Source organism: Salmo trutta, chromosome 13, assembly GCF_901001165.1.
Source record: "Salmo trutta chromosome 13, fSalTru1.1, whole genome shotgun sequence".
NCBI lineage: Eukaryota > Metazoa > Chordata > Actinopteri > Salmoniformes > Salmonidae > Salmo > Salmo trutta.
Genome location: NC_042969.1, coordinates 51,092,253 through 51,113,112, shown reverse-complemented (window position 1 = coordinate 51,113,112; position 20,860 = coordinate 51,092,253). Strand labels below are relative to the sequence as shown.

Below are 20,860 nucleotides of genomic sequence, written 5' to 3'. Positions count from 1 at the left end.
GGAATTGGCTGACAAAATCTAAATCTTTGGATAGTACTATAATTCTAGGAATAAATAGGCTCCAACACAAAGCCCTCTTGTTGTTAGTAGCTGTCACGTCCTGACCAGTAAAGGGGTTATCTGTTATTGTAGTTTGGTCAGGACGTGGCAGGGGGTGTTTGTTTTATGTGGTTTGGGGTTTGTTGGGATATGTTCTTATGTAAGAGGGGTGTTTGTTTTTTGTGTTCCGGGGTTTTTGGGTATTGTTCTGGTTTTGTATTTCTATGATTTTCTAGGTTTTGTATTTCTTTGTTGGCCTAGTATGGCTCTCAATCAGGAACAGCTGTACATCGTTGTTGCTGATTGGGAGTCATACTTAGGTAGCCCTTTTTTCACCTGTGGTTGGTGGGAAGTTGTTTTTGCATAGCTGTGTGTGTGTGTGTGTGTGTGTGTGTGTGTGTGTGTGTGTGTGTGTGTGTGTGTGTGTGTGTGTGTGTGTGTGTGTGTGTGTGTGTGTGTGTGTGTGTGTGTGTGTGTGTGTGTGTGTGTGTGTGTGTGTGTGTGTGTGTGTGTGTGTTGCCTGCATTACTGTTCGTTCGTTTTCTTGTTTTGTTTATTCAGTGTTCTAATAAACGTTAAAATGAGCACTCAACCCGCTGCGCCTTGGTCCATTACATACGACGACCGTTACAGTAGCCTAAAGTCAAAATTAAAATGAAGACTTTTTGAATGAATTAGGCCTTCTCGAATTAGCCTACTTTCAGCACCCATGTGCTGTCTATTTCCGTGGCTGCCGCTTCATAGTAATGTAAGTTATGTAAATTACTCAAATATGGCTTATTGTGAGGTCAATAACTCTGATAAATGGCTTCATTATCGGCAACGAAACATATTGTTTTTACTATAATCAATTATAGCCTAGTCTTACAAATCAAAACATTTGTCTGGAAAGAAGCCTTTGACTCACCTTCTGAAGTGCCACCATACACAGCACAGTCATTGGTTAGGCAGCACAAAGGGGTTTACATCCAGCCAGGTCACCCGTGATACAAGTCAGTATTCGACATCCATCCATGTCTGAGGACGTCGGGAGATGACATGGAAACCAAACACTAGAGGCAACAGTGAGCGCTGTTACCTTCAAGTATGTAAGGATCTGGCTCTGGTGCCAACGGTTGCATGTTCTAATCCAGCGATAGAAAGTTGTTTTTGAGATTTTGGTTTTAAGCCTATTCAGGACCTTAACCCTTACCTTAACCATTCGTAGTTAATGCCTAAACTTAACCCTAACATTAAAAATGTTGAGTTAATGCCTAAATTTAAACTTAATCACTTTCAAATTTCACATTTTAAACAACTACAAAATTTGAAGTTTGAGAAACATGGATGAACATCTAATTCTGACGTGAAACTGTGAGAGCTAGTTGTTACATCAGCAAAAAAAGGGCAGGCTGGCGCCGACAGAGATGGCCCCCTCGCTTCGCGTTCCTAGGAAACTACGCAGTATTTTATTTTTTTATGTGTTATTTCTTACATTGTTACCCCAGGAAATCTTAAGTTTTATTACATACAGTCGGGAGGAACTATTGGATAGAAGAGCAACGTCAACTCACCAACATTACGACCAGGAATACGACTTTCCCGAAGCGGATCCTCTGTTTGGTCCACCAACCAGGACAATGGATCGGATCCCAGCCAGCGACCCAAAACAACGGCGCCGCAGCAGGGGCAGACAGAGCGGTCTTCTGGTCAGGCTCCGTAGACGGGCACATCGCGCACCGCTCCCGAGCATACTACTCGACAATGTCCAGTCTCTTGACAACAAGGTAGACAAAATCCAAGCAAAGGTTGCTTTCCAGAGAGACATCAGAGATTGTAACGTTCTTTGTTTCACGGAAACATGGCTCACTCGGGATATGTCATCAGAGTCGGTACAGCCACCTGGTTTCTTCATGCATCGATCCGACAGAAACAAACATCTCTCTGGTAAGAAGAAGGGCAGGGGTGTATGCCGTATGACTAATGAGACGTGGTGTCATCATAACAACATACAGGAACTCAAGTCCTTTTGTTCACATGACCTAGAATTCCTTACAATCAAATGCCGACCGCATTATCTACCAAGAGAATTCTCTTCGATCATAATCACAGTCGTGTATATCCCCCCCAAGCAGACACATCGACGGCCCTGAAAGAACTTCATTTGACTCTATGTAAACTGGAAACCACAAATCCTGAGGCTGCATTTATTGTAGCTGGGGATTTTAACAAGGCTAGTCTGAAATCAAGGCTCCCTAAATTTCATCAGCATATCGAATGCACGACCTGGGTTGGCAAAACCCTGGACCATTGTTATTCTAACTTCCGTGATGCATACAAAGCCCTTCCCCACCCTCCTTCCGGAAAATCTGACCACGACTCCATTTTGTTGCTCCCAGTTTATAGACAGAAACTAAAACAGGAAGCGCCCGTGCTCAGGTCTGTTCATCGCTGGTCCGGCCAATAGGATTCCACGCTTCAAGATTGCTTCGATCACGTGGACTGGGATATGTTCCGCATAGCGTTGGACAATAACATTGATGAATATGCTGATTCGGTGAGCGAGTTCATTAGCAAGTGCATCGGTGATGTTGTACCCACAGCGTCTATTAAAACCTTCCCCAACCAGAAACCGCGGATTGATGGCAGCATTCGCGCAAAACTGAAAGCGTGAACCACTGCTTTTAATCAGGGCAAAGTGACCGGAAACATGACCGAACACAAACAGTGTAGCTATTACCTCAGCAAGGCAATCAAACAAGCTAAGCGTCAGTATAGAGACAAAGTAGAGTTGCAATTCAATGGCTCAGACACGAGAGGTATGTGGCAGGGTCTACAGTCAATCACAGACTACAAAAGGAAAACCAGCCCCCTCGCGGACCACAATGTCTTGCTCCCAGACAAACTAAACAACTTCTTTGCTCGCTTTGAGGACAATACAGTGCCACTGACATGGCCCGCTACCAAAACCTGCGGGCTCTCCTTCACTGCAGCTAACTTGAGTAAAACATTTAAACATGTTAACCCTCGCAAGGCTGCCGGCCCAGACGACATCCCCAGCCGCGTCCTCAGAGCATGCGCAGACCAGCTGGCTGGTATGTTTACAGACATATTCAATCAATCCTTATCCCAGTCTGCTGTTCCCACATGCTTCAAGAAGGCCACCATTCTTCCTGTTCACAAGAAAGCTAAGGTAACTGAGCTAAATGATTATCGCCCCGTAGCACTCACTTCCGTCATCATGAAGTGCTTTGAGAGACTAGTCAAGGACCATATCACCTCCACACTACCTGACACCCTAGACCCACTCCAATTTGCTTACCGACCCAAAAGGTCCACAGACGACACAATCGTAATCACACTGCACACTGCCCTAACCCATCTGGACAAGAGGAATAGCTATGTAAGAATGCTGTTCATCGATTACAGCTCAGCATTTAACACCATAGTACCCTCCAAACTCGTCATTAAGCTCGAGACCCTGGGTCTCGGCCCCACCCTGTGCAACTGGGTCCTGGACTTCCTGACGGGCCACCCCCAGGTCGTGAGGGTAGGAAACAACATCTCCACCCAACTGATCCTCAACACTGGGGCCCCACAAAGGTGCGTTCTGAGCCCTCTCCTGTACTCCCTGTTCACCTATGACTGCGTGGCCATGCACGCCTCCAACTCAATCATCCAGTTTGCAGACGACACTACAGTGGTAGGCTTGATTACCAACAACGACGAGACGGCCTACAGAGAGGAGGTGAGGGCCCTCAGAGTGTGGTGTCAGGAAAATAACCTCACACTCAATGTCAACAAAACAAAGGAGATGATCATGGACTTCAGGAAACAGCAGAGGGGGCAGCCCCCTATCCACATCGACGGGACAGTAGTGGAGAAGGTGGAAAGTTTTAAGTTCCTCGGCGTACACATCACGGACAAACTGAAATGTTTCCACCCACACAGACAGCGTGGTGAAGAAAGCGCAGGAGCGCCTCTTCAACCTCAGGAGGCTGAAGAAATTTGGCTTGTCACCAAAAACCCTCACAAACTTTTACAGATGCACAATCGAGAGCATCCTGTCAGGCTGAATCACCGCCTGGTACGGCAACTGCTCCGCCCACAACCGTAAGGCTCTCCAGAAGGTAGTGAGGTCTGCACAACGCATCACCGGGGGCAAACTACCTGCCCTCCAGGACACCTACACCACCCGATGTCACAGGAAGGCCAAAAAGATCATCAAGGACAACAACCACCCGAGCAACTACCTGTTCACCCCGCTATCATCCAGAAGGCGAGGTCAGTACAGGTACATCAAAGCGGGGACCGAGAGACTGAAAAACAGCTTCTATCTCAATGCCATCAGACTGTTAAACAGCCATCAATAACTTTGAGTGGCTGCTGCCAACATACTGACTCATCTCTAGCCACTTTAATAATGACAAATGTATGTAATAAATGTATCACTAGCCACTTTAAACAATGCCACTTTATATAATGTTTACATACCCTACATTACTCATCTCATATGTATATACTGTACTCTATACCATCTACCGCATCTTGCCTATGCCGTTCGGCCGTCGCTCATTCATTCATCTTTATGTGCATATTCTTATTCATTCCTTTACACTTGTGTGTATAAGGTAGTTGTTGTGAAATTGTTAGATTACTTGTTAGATATTACTGCATGGTCGGAACTAGAAGCACAAGCATTTCGCTACACTCGCATTATCATCTGCTAACCATGTGTATGTGACAAATAAAATTTGATTTGATTTGGGAAGGCCTATCCAATGCAGTGTAGCCTAGTGTTTATATACACCATTCCAAGAGCGCAAAAACTCAGGAAGTAAATTTTCTTAGAAATATAACTTGGCCCTGTGCTTCTCCGAGCATGCTCTTCGTATAGCCTATAGTATAGGCTATGGATCATTTTACTGAGACCACACTAGGCGCACTTGATATTACATGCCCAGCAGAGAAGCAGGGACGAGGGTCATCATCGGGCACTCATCGAGATACTATAATAAGCAACTAATTCTCAAACCCTGAGCAATACAACATTTGATCAATTACAAATTACATGACCCTCCCCTGGACTAAATTTAAAAAAGACTAAACCCTCCCCCTGACATTGTGACTGCTCCCTAATATAAATCTCTCTCTCTCTTTCTGTCTTTCTTCTCAAACATGAGCAATATGACATTTCATTGATTTCAATTTACATAACCCTCCCCGGGACTAAATAATAAAAAAGACTAAACCCTCCCCCTGACTGAAATTAAAAAAGCATGACCCTCCCCCATTTTTCCTCCAGGTAAAGATTGTGTACATTTCGACTGCTCCCTAATGTTAATCTCTCTCCAGTCTCCCAATACTGATGGTTTAACACAGACTACACTGTAGCTTACATCAAAACACAATCAGTGTATATTTGTAACCGGTTGTGTGCCCCATTCACCGACGGGAAGACGCGCGGAAAGCTACGGGTAGATGGCTAGATGCTCACAAACATCAACAGTGGGTGGTGTGTGTGAGGTAGAGAGAGTGAGAGACAGACAGACAGAAAGAACGTGATAGACATCAATAAAAAAAGAAGAAACATTGAGATTCCGCCAACAAAGATATTGGCAAACTATTTTTACGTTTTGCATTCTAAGAGTGCGACACGATCAAGAACCCTTCGTGGACTGCAATTGAACAGTGAGAAGGCACAGATTATACAAATTGAAACAATAATTACGCTTTGCGAGAAGAAGCTGATCATTGTCGTGGATTGGATTTGGGTCAATCAATTTGTAGCTCAACGTCAAGATAATAGAAAGAGGTGAGAAGATAAATTGGGCATGTTTGTTTTTCGACATAATTTAAAAGGGGCGTGTGCGTTCTCATATCTACAGTGTGTTATTGTCTGCCTAGTTGGAGCCAAATATTTGGAATCTGGTACCTGGTCAAATGAGTGGGGTCTATTGGCTAATAAATAATATAGGCAACATTTAATTTCCTGCAATATTGATGTGAATAATGTATTGAGAACTTGTCTCAATATGTATTGGCCTATGCATGCATAATATAAGTTTATGAGGGATATAAAAAAATATATATATTCACTCATTGCATTTTATTTAGCAAAAATAACGTCTGTAAGAGCATAATTTCTTTCCAAATAGGCCTAAACTATAAAGGTGTCGACTTGTTTTTGTATGCAATCGTCTAATGCCGTGAGGGTGTGTCCTTTTCACAGTGGCAGTGTATGATGTTAGTTCAGCCAAGTCGTCTCGTGCAGAGCAGACACACAACATTCAACAGTTTGTATAATTAGTCCTAGGCCAAATAGGTCTGAATGGTATGTAGAACAAATGATTTGAAGCGCCTGAATACTCCTCTGTCCACAATACTGGCTAGTCTAGTGGTAAAGCCACAGGTTAGGATCGGTGAAAGTGGCAGACTCGCGGAGCTGACGCCAGGCACAGTGTCCATGATGAGCTAGCTAGACTATCTCGCCTTTGCAAATTCTAAAACACACTCATGCACAGGCTATGTCGTAATGTAGGTAACACCAGAGACACACTATAAGCAATGCTATAATATACCAACTGATACAATTATTCGGGAGTTATTGTCCCTCCCAGTCTCCATTTTGGGCAGTGGTCGGGTGCGCGAAAAAAGCTTATCTGTGGATGATGGATATGTGGTAGGTAGGGGACAATAATTAAACTGAGGCACTTGTGTTCGTTCATCTGGTTGTCATGAGCTGTTGGGTCGTTCCACCAAATGATTACCTTTTGGGTAGTGTAATCTAGTCCCAAAATGTTTTTCTTTCACCTTAGTTTAACATTCTTTCATAAACAACACATGCTCGACTTAATGTAAAAAAAATTAAACGTTTTAGCATCTCAAGAGGTTAAATTGAAAAATGACGATAGTAAGTGCCTATTAAGTGCCAAATAAAGTAACAGGGTGGATGATTTAATCTTAAATAAGCCATATATACCCCTGTGACAGGGGGAATTGAAGCTTGTTGTGTGCAACAGGGTGCGGCAGTTGAATGCAGGCTTCACAAAAAGATGTTCATTTGTAGCCAGTCTTTCTGGGCAACAGGGTTAATGTATTATGGTCGACCCGCTCAGTTTTCCACCACAAAATACCCGAACATGGCCTAAAGGAGTAGAACCAGCTCACCTGCCTTAACACTATGATTGGATTATTAAATGTGCAATGTTTCTTTCGAAAAAATATTTTTTAAATAAATAGTTTCACCATATTAAAACGAGTTCAGTTCACGTAGTAGGGTTTACCTTAAAATAAGGGACAGATATTTGATGAGATTGGATGAATCGCTAATCACATGAAGTAAATGATCATCTTAGATATGACTTTGTCAAAGCAACAAAATAACTAGGGCTTTACAACAATGGGGAAAACTTGGAGAAATGTTGGAGTTACGTGGGTTAAAATCTTCCTTGAAGTCAGAGGGTGCACTGAGGGGCATGTCAAAATGCAGAATTTTGGCACTTTAGCAAATATTTTTTAATAAAAAAAATCAGATTTATAGAATTTTCCATGTGGTCTATATTAATTAAAGGGAACTTAATATAATAGATTTTTTAAATTAAATATTAGCGCACAATTTCTACTTAAAATATGAAAAGGCACTCTTCTAGTGGAACGACCCTATTGTATAAAGGCTTATGTTGAGCGTGAACGAGCATTAATTAACGTTTGAATCTCATCCCTGTGTCCCACCCCTTTTCTTCTCTTCTCACATACTAAAGTTTTCATGACAATACCATCTCGAGCCCACCTCCCTCCACTCGGCACACATCCCTCACCGACAGTATTTGGTACCTCGAATAGTGGTCACCTGATGGAAACAGTTGCCATAGCAATACCCCGGCGCCATGGCAGTAGGCACGTCCAATGTCTTGTTGTCATGGAGATTTACAATCACGGTGATGGCAAAGATACTAAGCCATAAGCCATGGGTCTTGCTCCAGAAAGGATCTTGATGCACTGTATTTTGTGCTAATTCATAATTTGATTGTTCTATTTGGGTTGTATTATAACACGTCTGGATCACATAATGAGAATGAGCGAGTTGTAGTAAAGCGACAGATGAGGCACGGACACACACGCACGCCTGAGAGCTAATCAGAGGCAGCGGCATTGTGGAGAGCTACAGGTAACTGCCAAAATAAAAGAAACACTTGAGTAAATGAGAGTTCTGGAAGCTCTGTTATGGTGTAGGTTGCTTTTTCCTGGCATGGTTTAGGTCCACTCAACCCGTTAGAAGGGCAAGGTAAATGGCAATAAATACACAGCCATTCTGGTGAACCATTTCTATCCATCTTTTCCAGGATGATTATGGCTATGCCTCCGTAGGATGACAATGCCCCCCCCCCCCCCCATCCACAGGGCACGAGTGGTCCCTGAATGGTTTGATGAGCGTGAAAACGATGTAAGCAATATGCCATGGCCGTCTCAGTCACCAGATCTCAACCCAATTGAACACTTATGGGAGATTCTGGAGTGGCGCCTGAGACAAAACACCAAATGATAGAATTTCTTGTGGAAGAATGGTGTCACATCCCTCCAGTAGAGTTCCAGACACTTGTAGAATCTATACCAAGGTGCATTGAAGCTGTTCTGGCAGGTCGTGGTAGCCCAACACCCTATTTAGGCACTTTATGTTGGTGTTTCCTTTAATTTCACAGTTACATGCATCTTTCATCAGCAGAGAGGTACTCTAAAATTACATTGTCAGTAATAGAGGGGTCTGTCTTGGGTAAGAGCAGCTGTTTTGTCAGTGAGATGGGGTAAATAGATAATCATTCTGCACTCTTCAAACGCCTGACCTACCTCCCAAACACCTACAGTGGCAAGAACAAGTATGTGAACCCTTTGGAAATACCTGGATTTCTGCATAAATTGGTCATAAAATTTAATCTGATCTTCATCTAGGTCACCACATCAGACCAACACAGTCTGCTTAACTAATAACAATTTTACTTTTTCTTGAACACACCGTGTAAACATTCACAATGCAGGGTGGAAAAAGTATGTGAACCCTTGGATTGAATAACTGGTTGACCCTCCTTTGGCAGCAATAACCTCAACCAAATGTTTTCTGTAGTTGCGAATCGGACGTGCACAACAGTCAGGAGGAATTTTGGACCATTCCTCTTTACAAAACTGTCAGTTCAGCAATATTCTTGGGATGTCTGGGGTAAACTGTTCTCTTGAGGTCATGCCAAAGCATCTCAATCGGGTTGAGGTCAGGACTCTTGACTGGGCCACTCCAGAAGGCGTATTTTCTTCTGTTGAAGCCCTTCTGATGTTGATTTACGTCTGTGTTTTGGGTCGTTGTCCTGTTGCATCACCCAACTTCTGTTGAGCTTCAGTTGGTGGACAGATAGCCTAACGTTCTCCTGCAAAATGTCTTGATAAACTTGGGAATTCATTTTTCCGTTAATGATAGCAAGCTGTCCAGGCCCTGAGGCAGCAAAGAAGCCCCAAACCATGATGCTCCCTCCACCATAGTTTACAGTTGGGATGAGATTTTGATGTTGGTGTGCTGTGCCTTTTTTTCCACACATAGAGTTGTGTGTTGCTTCCAAACAACTCAACTGTAGTTTCATTTGTACACAGAATATTTTGCCAGTAGCGCTGTGGAACATCCAGGTGCACTTTTAAAAACTTCAGACGTGCAGTAATGTTTTTTTTGGACAGCAGTGGCTTCTTCCATGGTGTCCTCCCATGAACACCATTCTTGTTTAGTGTTTTACGTATTGTAGACTCGTCAACAGAGATGTTAGCATGTTCCAGAGATTTCTGTAAGTCTTTAGCTGACACTAGGATTCTTCTTAACCTCATTGAGCTTTCTGCGCTATGCTCTTGCAGTCATCTTTGCAGGACGGCCACTCCTAGGTAGAGTAGCAACAGTGCTGAACTGTCTCAATTTATAGACAGATTGTCTTACCGTGGACTGATGAACATCAAGGCTTTTAGAGATACTTTTGTAACCCTTTCCAGCTTAATGCAAGTCAACAATTCTTAATCTGAGGTCTTCTATGATCTCTTTTGTTCGAGGCATGGTTCACATCAGGCAATGCTTCTTGTGAATAGCAAACTCACATTTTGTGAGTGTTTTTTATAGGGCAAGGCAGCTCTAACCAACATCTCCAATCTCGTCTCATTGATTGGACTCCAGGTTAGCTGACTCCTGGCTCCAATTAGCTTTTGGAGAAGTCATTAGCCTAGGGGTTCACATACTTTTTCCAACCTACACTGTGAGTGTTTAACTGATGTATTCAATATAGACAAGAAAAATGCAATCATTTGTGTGTTATTAGTTTAAGCACAGTGTGTTTGTCTACTGTTGTGACTTAGATGAAGATCAGATCAAATGTGATGACCAATTTATGCAGAAATCCAGGTAATTCCAAATGGTTCACATACTTTTTCTTGCCACTGTAGATATGGGAGCTTTTACATGAGTCTGGGTGTCCCAGAGAGATAGCGATCAATGTCAAATTGACATAGAAATAACAATAATGGGTAAGATCCAGAGAGAAATCAAGCTCCAGCAGTTACAGTATATCACAATGCTTCCAAATATAATTTCCCACAACCATACACTCTAAACTCTTAGAACAAAAGTGCCATCTAGGACCTAAAAGGGTTCTTTAGCTGTCCCCATAAGAGTACCCTTTGAAGAAACCTTTTTGGTACCAGGTAGAACCCTTTTGGTTCCAGGGAGAACCCTTTTGAATTCCATGTACAACCCTTAACGGTTTGAGCTCCATGTAGAACCCTGGAACCAAAAAGTGTTCTACATGGAACCCTTTTGGAACCATTCTATCTAAGAGTGCAGGTTTGATCATGGCCTAGACACTCGCAAACAAAGGCGTGAACGTTCAGGTGTGAAAAGATTCCCACTCACACAGAGAAGGAAGATAAACAACCGGTCACAACACACGACAGCATTTCCACTATGATGTTTATTTCGATGTCTTCCTCCATATGCATAATTCATCATTCATGGTCTTGGGCTCGAGTCATAGCTCCCTCCCTGGGTTTGTTGCTTCTGTAGATGTCTACACCGACGTCATCCCAGGATGCCGCTGCTTCTGCCTCAGTTTCTGCCTACCCTTCCCCCTCTGCTCTACCCTTCCCCCTTCTAGCTCGAGACAAAGCGAGGTGCTGGCAGCACCATGGGACTGAAACGCGACACATACAAACAATGGAGGGACAAAAGTGGGTTAAGGAGAGGCATAGAGGCCAGTGAATCGGGTGGCACTTCTCATTTCTAGCAAGGGAGGTGAACTTGAGTGTCTGTGTCACTAGCACTGGCCTGGCTGGCGGTGCCACACCCAAACAGCAGCTTTCCTACGGGATTCTGAGAGATATGGCCAAATTGTCAACCTCTGATCTGAGCGGTAGAACTGGTTGAATTGCACTTTCCCACTGGGTGGAATTTCAGACTATTGGCATTGTGTTTTTCTTGCCCTCTGGTCCTGATCGTTAGATAGTTCACAGCAGGTCACTCACTGTCAGTTAGGGCTAGGCGATATATAGAATTAATTCAATTAAGTAGAATGTATGTTTTAGTGCAATTGCAAATGCCTGTATCGCAAGAATCACATTTTTACATTTGTTTTGTTTTCATGAGCGTTTATGTCCGCTTGTTCTTACGTCGTCTCCATCACTCCTTCTATGCTGTGTGCACCTTCCTATGTCCACACACACACACACCAAGTCCCTCCCCTTGCCACTCACAAAAACAAAGATGAGAGATCACTTCTTCCTCTCTGACAAGTGGTTTCAACTCGCTATTTGCATTTGAGGTTTGTTCCAACAGAATCGGTCACACGGACACCGAAACACATGGAGACATTATTTTACTGTAATAAAGGAGACATTAACCTTTCTAACCATACGTCTCACCTCTTCAAATTGCGCGCAGAGCAGACACTACCAAAATAGGAGAATCAATGAACGTTGATTCTGGAAAATGTTGCCGAAGTATCATTTCAAAAGCCCTTAATTCATTAGATTATTGCTGACTGTTTGAAATGCCGTGCATTTGACCTTGAATTGTGCAACAAAGTTTATTTAGAGGTACAGTATAGAGCGTGAATCGCCCATAAAAAATGGAGATATGATTTTTAGGCCATATTGCAGAGCCCTAAAATTCTACTCTGAGGTAAACACTACTGAATGGACCTCAGTGGCTTGTATTTGCTATCATTCCCCAGCCTCCTGCCTCGCCCCATTCACTGTCATCCTTTTCCTATCCCTCCTTTTCAGCTTGTTGAAAAGGTTAAAAGGGTTTTGAATGTAAATCCTTTGTGCTGGGTGGACTAATAGCTTGTACTGTGTTCCTCAGTCCTGTATTTTATTGTGTCTATAGTGTAGACTAGTAGTAGAAGTCTGGAGCTTTGAAAAGGGTGCCTAATCCCCCTAGAGGTCATCCAACGTGTCACGCAGCCTTTACCTTCGCTATGTTAACGCACTATCAGTACCATTAGCAAGGTAGCTATGTGTAAGAGTTCTAAGTGGGGTCCTCTATGCCTCCCTCTCTCTACATACATACATACATACATACATACATACATACATACATACATACATACATACATACATACATACATACATACATACATACATACATACATACATACATACATACATACATACATACATACATACAGTTGTAGTCAGAAGTTTACATACACTTAGGTTGGAGTCATTAAAACTCGTTTTTCAAACACTCCACACATTTCTTGTTAACAAACTATAGTTTTGGCAAGTCGGTTAGGACATCTACTTTGTACATGATACAAGTAATTTTTCCAACAAATGTTTGCAGACAGAGTATTTCACTTATAATTCACTGTATCACAATTCCAGTGGGTCAGAAGTTTACATATACTAAGTTGACTGTGCCTTTAAACAGCTTGGAAAATTCCAGACAATGATGTCATGGCTTTAGAAGCTTCTGGTGGGCTAATTGACATCATTTGAGTCAATTGGAGGTGTACCTGTGGATGTATTTCAAGGCCAACCTTCAAACTCAGTGCCTCTTTGCTTGACATCATGGGAAAATCAAAAGAAATCAGCCAAGAACTCAGAAAAAATAGTAGACCTCCACAAGTCTGGTTTGTCCTTAGGAGCAATTTCCAAATGCCTGAAGGTACCACGTTCATCTGTACAAACAATAGTACGCAAGCATAAACACCATGGGACCACACAGCCGTCATATCGCTCAGGAAAGAGACGCGTTCTATCTCCTAGAGATGAACGTACTTTGGTGCGAAAAGTGCAAATCTATCCCAGAACAACAGCAAAGGACCTTCTGAAGATGCTGGAAGAAACAGGTACAAAAGTATCTATATCCACAGTAAAACGAGTCCTATATTGACATAACCTGAAAGGCCATTCAGCAAGGAAGAAGCCACTGCTCCAAAACCGCCATAAAAAAGCCAGACTACGGTTTGCAACTGCACATGGGGAAAAATATCGTACTTTTTGGAGAAATGTCCTCTGGTCTGATGAAACAAAAATAGAACTGTTTGGCCATAATGACCATCGTTATGTTTGGAGGAAATAGGGGGAGGCTTACAAGCCGAAGAATACCATCCCAAGCATGAAGCACGGGGGTGGCAGCATCATGTTGTGGGGGTGCTTTGCTGCAGTGCTTTGCTGCAGGAGGGACTGGTGCACTTCACAAAATAGATGGCATCACGAGGAAGGAAAATGATGTGGCTATATTGAAGCAACATCTCAAGACATCAGTCAGGAAGTTAAGCTTGGTCGCAAATGGGTCTTCCAAATGGACAATGACCCCAAGCATACTTTCAAAGTTGTGGCAAAATGGCTTAAGAACAACAAAGTCAAGGTATTGGAGTGGCCATCACAAAGCCCTGACCTCAATCCTATAGAAAAGTTGTGGGCAGAACTGAAAACGTGTGCGAGCAAGGAGGCCTACAAACCTGACTCAGTTACACCAGCTCTGTCAGGAGGAATGGGCCAAAATTCACCCAACTTATTGGGGGAAGCTTGTGGAAGGCTACCCGAAATGTTTGACCCAAGTTAAACAATTTAAAGGCAATGCTACCAAATATTAATTGAGTGTATGTAAACTTCTGACCCACTGGGAATGTGATGACAAAAATGAAAGCTGAAATAAATCATTCTCTCTACTATTATTCTATTATTCTACTATTATTCTATTTTATTTCACATTTGTAAAAATAAAGTGGTGATCCTAACTGACCTAAGACAGGGAATTTTTACTCAGATTAAATGTCAGGAATTGTGAAAAACTCAGTTTAAATGCATTTGGCTAAGGTGTATGTAAACTTCCGACTTCAACTGAACATACTGTATATATATATATATATATCAGATGGGTGAAAAGGACAGGATGTGATGATTGAATAAGGAAGAGAATAGGAATGCTGTGTGGAACAACGAGAGGGTGTAAAGGTCACAGTCAAAAGTCACAGCAGAGGTTGACGGTGTTGAGGTTGTAGCAGCTGTTCGGCCTCAATCACCATGCAGATGAACCCGTCCCCCCCCCCCTCGGAGAAGACCTTTTGGCCACATCTGTGGATGTCTATTATCCTTCACAATACGTCCTCATCCACTCTGTAGACCTCCTCCCTGCCTGCGTATCTCCTGCTTATGAGTAGCCCAGGGTTATAGGGCCGGGATGGGTGGTGACTGACTGAATGTGTGGATCATGAATGCAACATTGTCCTATTTAGTGCAGCTAGGGAGGGTGGTGGGAGTAGACGCAACATCACAGAGTCAGACATAACAACCCACTAATGTCTGCTCCGTGGTGACTGGTGGTTGAGTGCTATGGTCCCAGTCATAACCCAGAACCTGTCTGGATATAGAAAACAGCAGGCATATAAAGCACACATAATGTAACCGGGTAGAATAGTGATAACATTCAGCCAGGTAAAACATGCAGTCGGTTTACGGACTAATATGAATCCACGTAACTGTGTGTAGAGACTTACTGTACTAGACTGAGAAGTCAGTTTGGCTTTTGCATGCGATGCTCTTAATGCCATGAATGACAAATATGCGAAATGTGTAGATCTGTGAATAATTGCCTGGATTCAACATGGCAACAATGTGAGCTCTGAAGTCACTCTCCACCAGTTCATTAGACCATTTGTTACCCAATAACTAAGTGCCCTATCATTGAGGAAATTACCTGCGTCCAGAACATGACTCCTCCCCAAGACAATGTTAGCCTGTGACCATGGGGCTGGGCTCGCCACTTAAAGCTGTTTCAACGGCAAGGTCTTTAAGGGAGTTTGGAGGTGAACACTGCACAAGCAGCATCTGGACTGTGATGCTATGCTAATGGCTTGGGTCCTGTTTAGCCGAATGTGTTCTCTCCCCCGCAATCTTCATGGTGGTATCAATAAAGGATATGCTCCATGGGAAGTGGGGCACATAACATGGAGAACATAGATGGATGGAGAGACGGGGAAAAGATAGGTGAGGAGAGGGAAAACAATGGAGGGATTGGTGTCATCTCTTTTCCTGGAGGGCAAGTTTCTTTCCATAAAAAGCCTGAATCCAAATAATCTACTGTAGTATTGTAACCATCTGTCTTTTGTCTGTAGTGGGCTCATATTCAACCCATTACTCTAATAACTCCGGCAGCTTGGCAACTTTTACATCTAGTTTCTATTCCCACCAAGATGTCTGTGTAGTACTGGTTTGAGAATGTAACTGAAAATGAGACACATGATTGGGAAAAAATGAATGGATCAATACCAATCTGTCTGCAATCTGTCTGCAATACCAATCTGTCTGCATGCATTAGGACTCACAGCTGCCTGATTTAGTATCATTATCTATCTACCAGTGTATGTTTCATATAATGGTATGTAATAAGAATAAAGTTTAGTGGGTTACACAACAGGTTGGTTCAATACAAGGGCGATGTGGGGGCCGTTTTCCAACCGTACATATGTGTCTGTGTGAGCATGTGTGTCTTGGTGTGTATGTGCCTGGCATGTAACCAACTAACACAGTTCTCTCTCGCTCTATTTCTTTCTCTCTCTCTTTCTGCAGTTACCATGGAAACTGTTCTGTTCTTCCTCTTTTCACTCCTGGTGTATGTGGCTGGTAAGTGCCCCCTCCACCTCTACCAACACCACTACCACCAACACCACTACTGCTCTATCCATAGGGAGGCAGGAAACACAGGGAGGGCCGTGGCATGACATGGCAGGCATGGGGTTTTGACTGAACATTAATGGACTGACTTGTTCATAAAGCCTGAGGCTTCCTACCTTTGCATGCGTAGTACAGTGTGTGTCTGTGTGTTGATATGTATATCCCAAGTATAATGTACTATACTGTATATTCCAAGTATAATGTAATATACTGTATGTCACAAGTATATTTAGGCCATGACACACACACACACATTAACTGTGTAACTCTGCCACACACACACACACACACACACACTCACACACACACACACACACACACACACACACACACACACACACACACACACACACACACACACACACACACACACACACACACACACATTATTATGCCATTAAGATTCTAAGTGTGAAGTCATAGGTTCAGTACTTCACTGGAGAGAGCAACTGAGCCATACATGTCGTCTGGTGTTATCCAGACTCTTGCTTGTCTGTCAATCAGACTAACCTTCCACTTTCTATTGCTTTGGCGTTTTCCCACCTGTCTTCAGTTCACATTCTTTTCCACCTCCCTCTTTTCCTGCCCTCCTTTCTTCTCTCTGTATCCTCTCCATTCTTTCATCTGTGTTTTGTTCACACCGTCTGTTCTGGTTTCTCTTTCTTTCCTCCTTTCTTCTCCTTTCTTCTTCTTCTCCGTCTCCAGACTATACATCTCTTTTTCCCTCTTCCCTTTCTCCATCTCCAGATGTACATTTTCCTCCATTAATCTCCCTCCCACTATAATTCCTTGTTTTTCATGCACTCACTCCCCATTCTGTGTGACTCTCTGTCTGTTGATATGAGTATACATGCTGAGTAGAGTGCACACACACACACACACACACACACAATGGGGTTGTGGAGCAGATAGAAAGTCTGGGTTTTTTTGCAATGGGCCGGACAGTGTTTGCTGATGGGGAATTTAGGAAATGAATTGACACAGGGAGCGAGGGTTAGAAGAATAGAGTAGGGGAGGAGGAGGACGGGGAGGTAACTGAGGTAGTCCATTCAACAAATCATCCATAAGGCCAGTGCCATTGCACAACCGGATGTGAATAACGTAACCTGTCAAGATCCCTATCCAAGCTCTGGATGTGAATACTTTAACCTGTCAAGATCCCTATCCAAGCTCTGGATGTGAATACTTTAACCTGTCAAGATCCCTATCCAAGCTCTGGATGTGAATACCATAACCTGTCAAGATCCCTATCCAAGCTCTGGATGTGAATACCATAACCTGTCAAGATCCCTATCCAAGCTCCGGATGTGAATACCGTAACCTGTCAGGATCCCTATCCAAGCTCCGGATGTGAATACCGTAACCTGTCAAGATCCCTATCCAAGCTCTGGATATGACATCGTACTGTAGTTCAAATAAGAGCCCGTAAAGACCACCTACGACCACCTCGCTCTCTCTCTCTCTCGCTCTCTCTCTTAGTAGTCACAGACCCATGTGCCGAGGGTGAGTAACCTGTGTGTAATCAATGTGTTTAGCCATGTTAACCCCAGCCCCATTATACTGCTAGGTATGTACAGCATTGAAAACTGCTACGATCGTTAGATGTTCTATATGACTAGTATCTAATTTCCTTGCCTTTCTCCGTGCCTGTATTTTCAGATGGTGAAAAGGAGAAGAAAGAGGTGGACCCATTTGTCTATGGTAAGTAGACCCCTGTTAGTGGGTCTTGATGCTCTTCCCCCGTCAACTGACAATGTTCCAATAGCCATGAAAGAAGACTTTCATAAGTAGACATCCCTCCTCTCTGTGTGTCTGTATAGACTATCATAGCCTGCGGATCTGTGGACTGGTCTTTGGTGTGGTACTCTTCGCGCTGGGCATCCTCCTCATCCTCAGTAAGTCTTCATACTTCAGTAAGTCTAACTACGCCACACATACTTATTGGCTCTTTGATTGTTGATTTTAAGATCGTGATCACGATTTGTTGTCCGTTCTAGGCCGAAAATGTCGCTGCTGTCCCAATCAGGAGAAGAAGCCCAAGTAAGTCAGCAATTGTGCCTGATTGGTCGATTACATTTCTGCTCTGTTGTTATGGGGCTGTGTTCTCCATCTCGGGTCACCATGACAACCAATGTCCGTCCTCTTGGTTCTATCGCAGGGCCCCTGGAGACGAAGAGGCGACGGCAGAGACCCTTATCGTGTCCAAAGGTGAGAGACTTGTCACTACCCACTCACTCCTCACACACCCCCTAGAACAACCTTGACACCAATCCATAGTTGTGTTCAACCATTGGGAGTGATTCTTCGTACCTGATGCCTAGGTTCCCCCTATGTTTCGGCCACTTTGAAATTACTCCCCCAAACTCGATGACTTTTCATGAAGTCATACGAGTTTCCTTGATTCCCCCTCTTCTGTCCAAACACAGCTAAGGAGCCAGAGCCAGAGCCAGAGCCTGAAGCTAAGGCTGAGAACTGAGTCAGCCCAACCAGACTGCCTCCCCACCTGACTGACGATCAACCATATCTGCCACATATTCCACCACACCAAAAATATATCAAAAGTAGAAATCATTTCAAATTCCTTATATTAAGCAAACCAGACGGCACAATTTTCTTGGGCACACTTCAACACTCAGACATCATTTACAAACAAAGCATTTGTGTTTAGTGAGTTCGCCAGATCAGAGGCAGTAGGGATGACCAGAGATGTTCTCTTGAAGTGTGTGAATTGGACAATTTTACTGTTCTGTTAAGCATTCAAAATGTAACAAATTATTTTGGGTGTTAGGGAAAATGTATGGAGTAAAAAGTTAAAAAAAATATTTAGCAGTAAAAGTAAAAGTTGTCAAAAATATAAATAGTAAAGTACTTAAGTGGTACTTTAAAGTATTTTTACTTAAGTACTTTACACCACTGTGAACCACTACCTAAGGACCAACACAATAATGATGATGATGACGCTGACGATGACAAAGATGATGCAGAAGAATTATGAAGAATGAAGATGATGCAACAGGAATATTGTGCGACCACAGGACAAGGGATAGGAGTGTGTAAAGGTGGGTGGGGGATAATGCAGATGTAAATAAACCTCTAACTTATTGTTCCGTGCTCTGTGCCCGTGTACGTGTCTCAGTGATCTTGTGTGTACCTGTGCCTTTATGCGACAGTCGGTCTCCAGTTTGTTGTCTTAGCCAGTGACACCTTTTTGCAGATCGTCTTTACCACAGTTCTTAATAATAAGAGATGTGTCAAGAAATGTTGTTCTTGTTTGTGTTTAGCTTATATTCTGTGTTTCTATCATCTTTAGGTTTTAGTTACTCTTTGCTATATTTTTATGAGATGTTATTATCACTTTCACTCTTGTAACAATTGTCCTTAATGATGTTTTTCACGTGGTAGATTATATACAATATATACACTACCATTCAAATGTTTGGGGTCAATTAGAAATGTCCTTGTTTTTTAAAGAAAAGCGCATTTTAAGTCCATTAAAATAACTTCAAATTGATCAGAAATACAGTGTAGACATTGTTAATGTTGTAAATGACTATTGTAGCTGGAAACTGCAGATGTTTTATTGAATGTCTACATAGGCGTACAGAGGCCCATTATCAGCAACCATCCCTCCTGTGTTCCAATGGCACGTTGTGTTAGCTAATCCAGGTTAATCATTTTAAAAGGCTAATTGATCATTAGAAAACCCTTTTGCAATTATGTTAGCACAGCTGAAAACTGTTGTGCTAATTAAAGAAGCAATAAAACTGGCCTTCTTTAGCCTAGTTGAGTATCTGGAGCATCAGCATTTGTGGGTTCGATTACAGGCTCAAAATGTCCAGAAACAAGAACTTTCTTCTGAAACTCGTCAGACTATTCTTGTTCTGAGAAATGAAGGCTATTCAATGTGAGAAACTGAAGATCTCATACAACGCTGTGTACTACTCCCTTTACAGAATAGCGCAAACTGGCTCTAACCAGAATAGAAAGAGGAGTGGGAGGCCCCGGTGCACAACTGAGGAAGAGGACAAGTACATTAGAGGTTCTAGTTTGAGAAATAGATGCCTCACAAGTCCTCAACTGGCAGCTTCATTAAATAGTACCCGCAAAACACCAGTCTCAACGTCAACCGTGAAGAGGCGACTCCGGGATGCTGGTCTTCTAGGCAGAGTTGCAAAGAAATAGCCATATCTCAGACTGGCCAATAAAAATAAAAGATTAATATGGGCAAAAGAACACCGACACTGGACAGAGGAACTCTGCCTAGAAGGCCAGCATCCTGGAGTCGCCTCTTCACTGATGACGTTGAGACTGGTGTTTTGCAGATACTATTTAATAAAGCTGCCAGTTGAGGACTTGTGAGGCGTCTGTTTCTCAAACTAGACAAACTGTTTCTGGCCATTTTGAGCATGTAATCGAACCCACAAACCCACTAGTCTAAAGAAGGCCAGTTTCATTGCTTCTTTAATTAGCACAACAGTTTTCAGCTGTGCTAACATAATTGCAAAAGGGTTTTCTAATGATCAATTAGCCTGTTAAAATTATAAACTTGGATTAGCTAACATAACGTGCCATTGGAACACAGGAGTGATGGTTGCTGATAATGGGCCTCTGTACGCCTACATAGATATTTCATTAAAAATCAGCC

General features: G+C 42.9%; 1 protein-coding gene across 2 annotated transcripts; it reads left to right on the top strand.

The window, feature by feature from the left end:
* The first annotated feature begins 5,378 nt into the window (after positions 1 to 5,378).
* LOC115205967 (FXYD domain-containing ion transport regulator 6) lies at positions 5,379 to 18,903 on the top strand. 2 transcript variants are annotated; one of them, XM_029772425.1, is made up of 7 exons: positions 5,379 to 5,833; positions 16,111 to 16,164; positions 17,875 to 17,916; positions 18,036 to 18,110; positions 18,213 to 18,255; positions 18,374 to 18,423; positions 18,642 to 18,903. In XM_029772425.1, the coding sequence occupies exons 2-7, from the start codon at positions 16,116 to 16,118 to the stop codon at positions 18,689 to 18,691; spliced, it is 309 nt and encodes a 102-aa protein (XP_029628285.1). In that variant the 5' UTR covers positions 5,379 to 5,833; positions 16,111 to 16,115; the 3' UTR covers positions 18,692 to 18,903. The 2 variants fall into 2 exon arrangements, with proteins under 2 accessions (XP_029628285.1, XP_029628284.1); XM_029772424.1 differs by having other exon boundaries at positions 18,036 to 18,128.
* Positions 18,904 to 20,860: the final 1,957 nt, after the last annotated feature.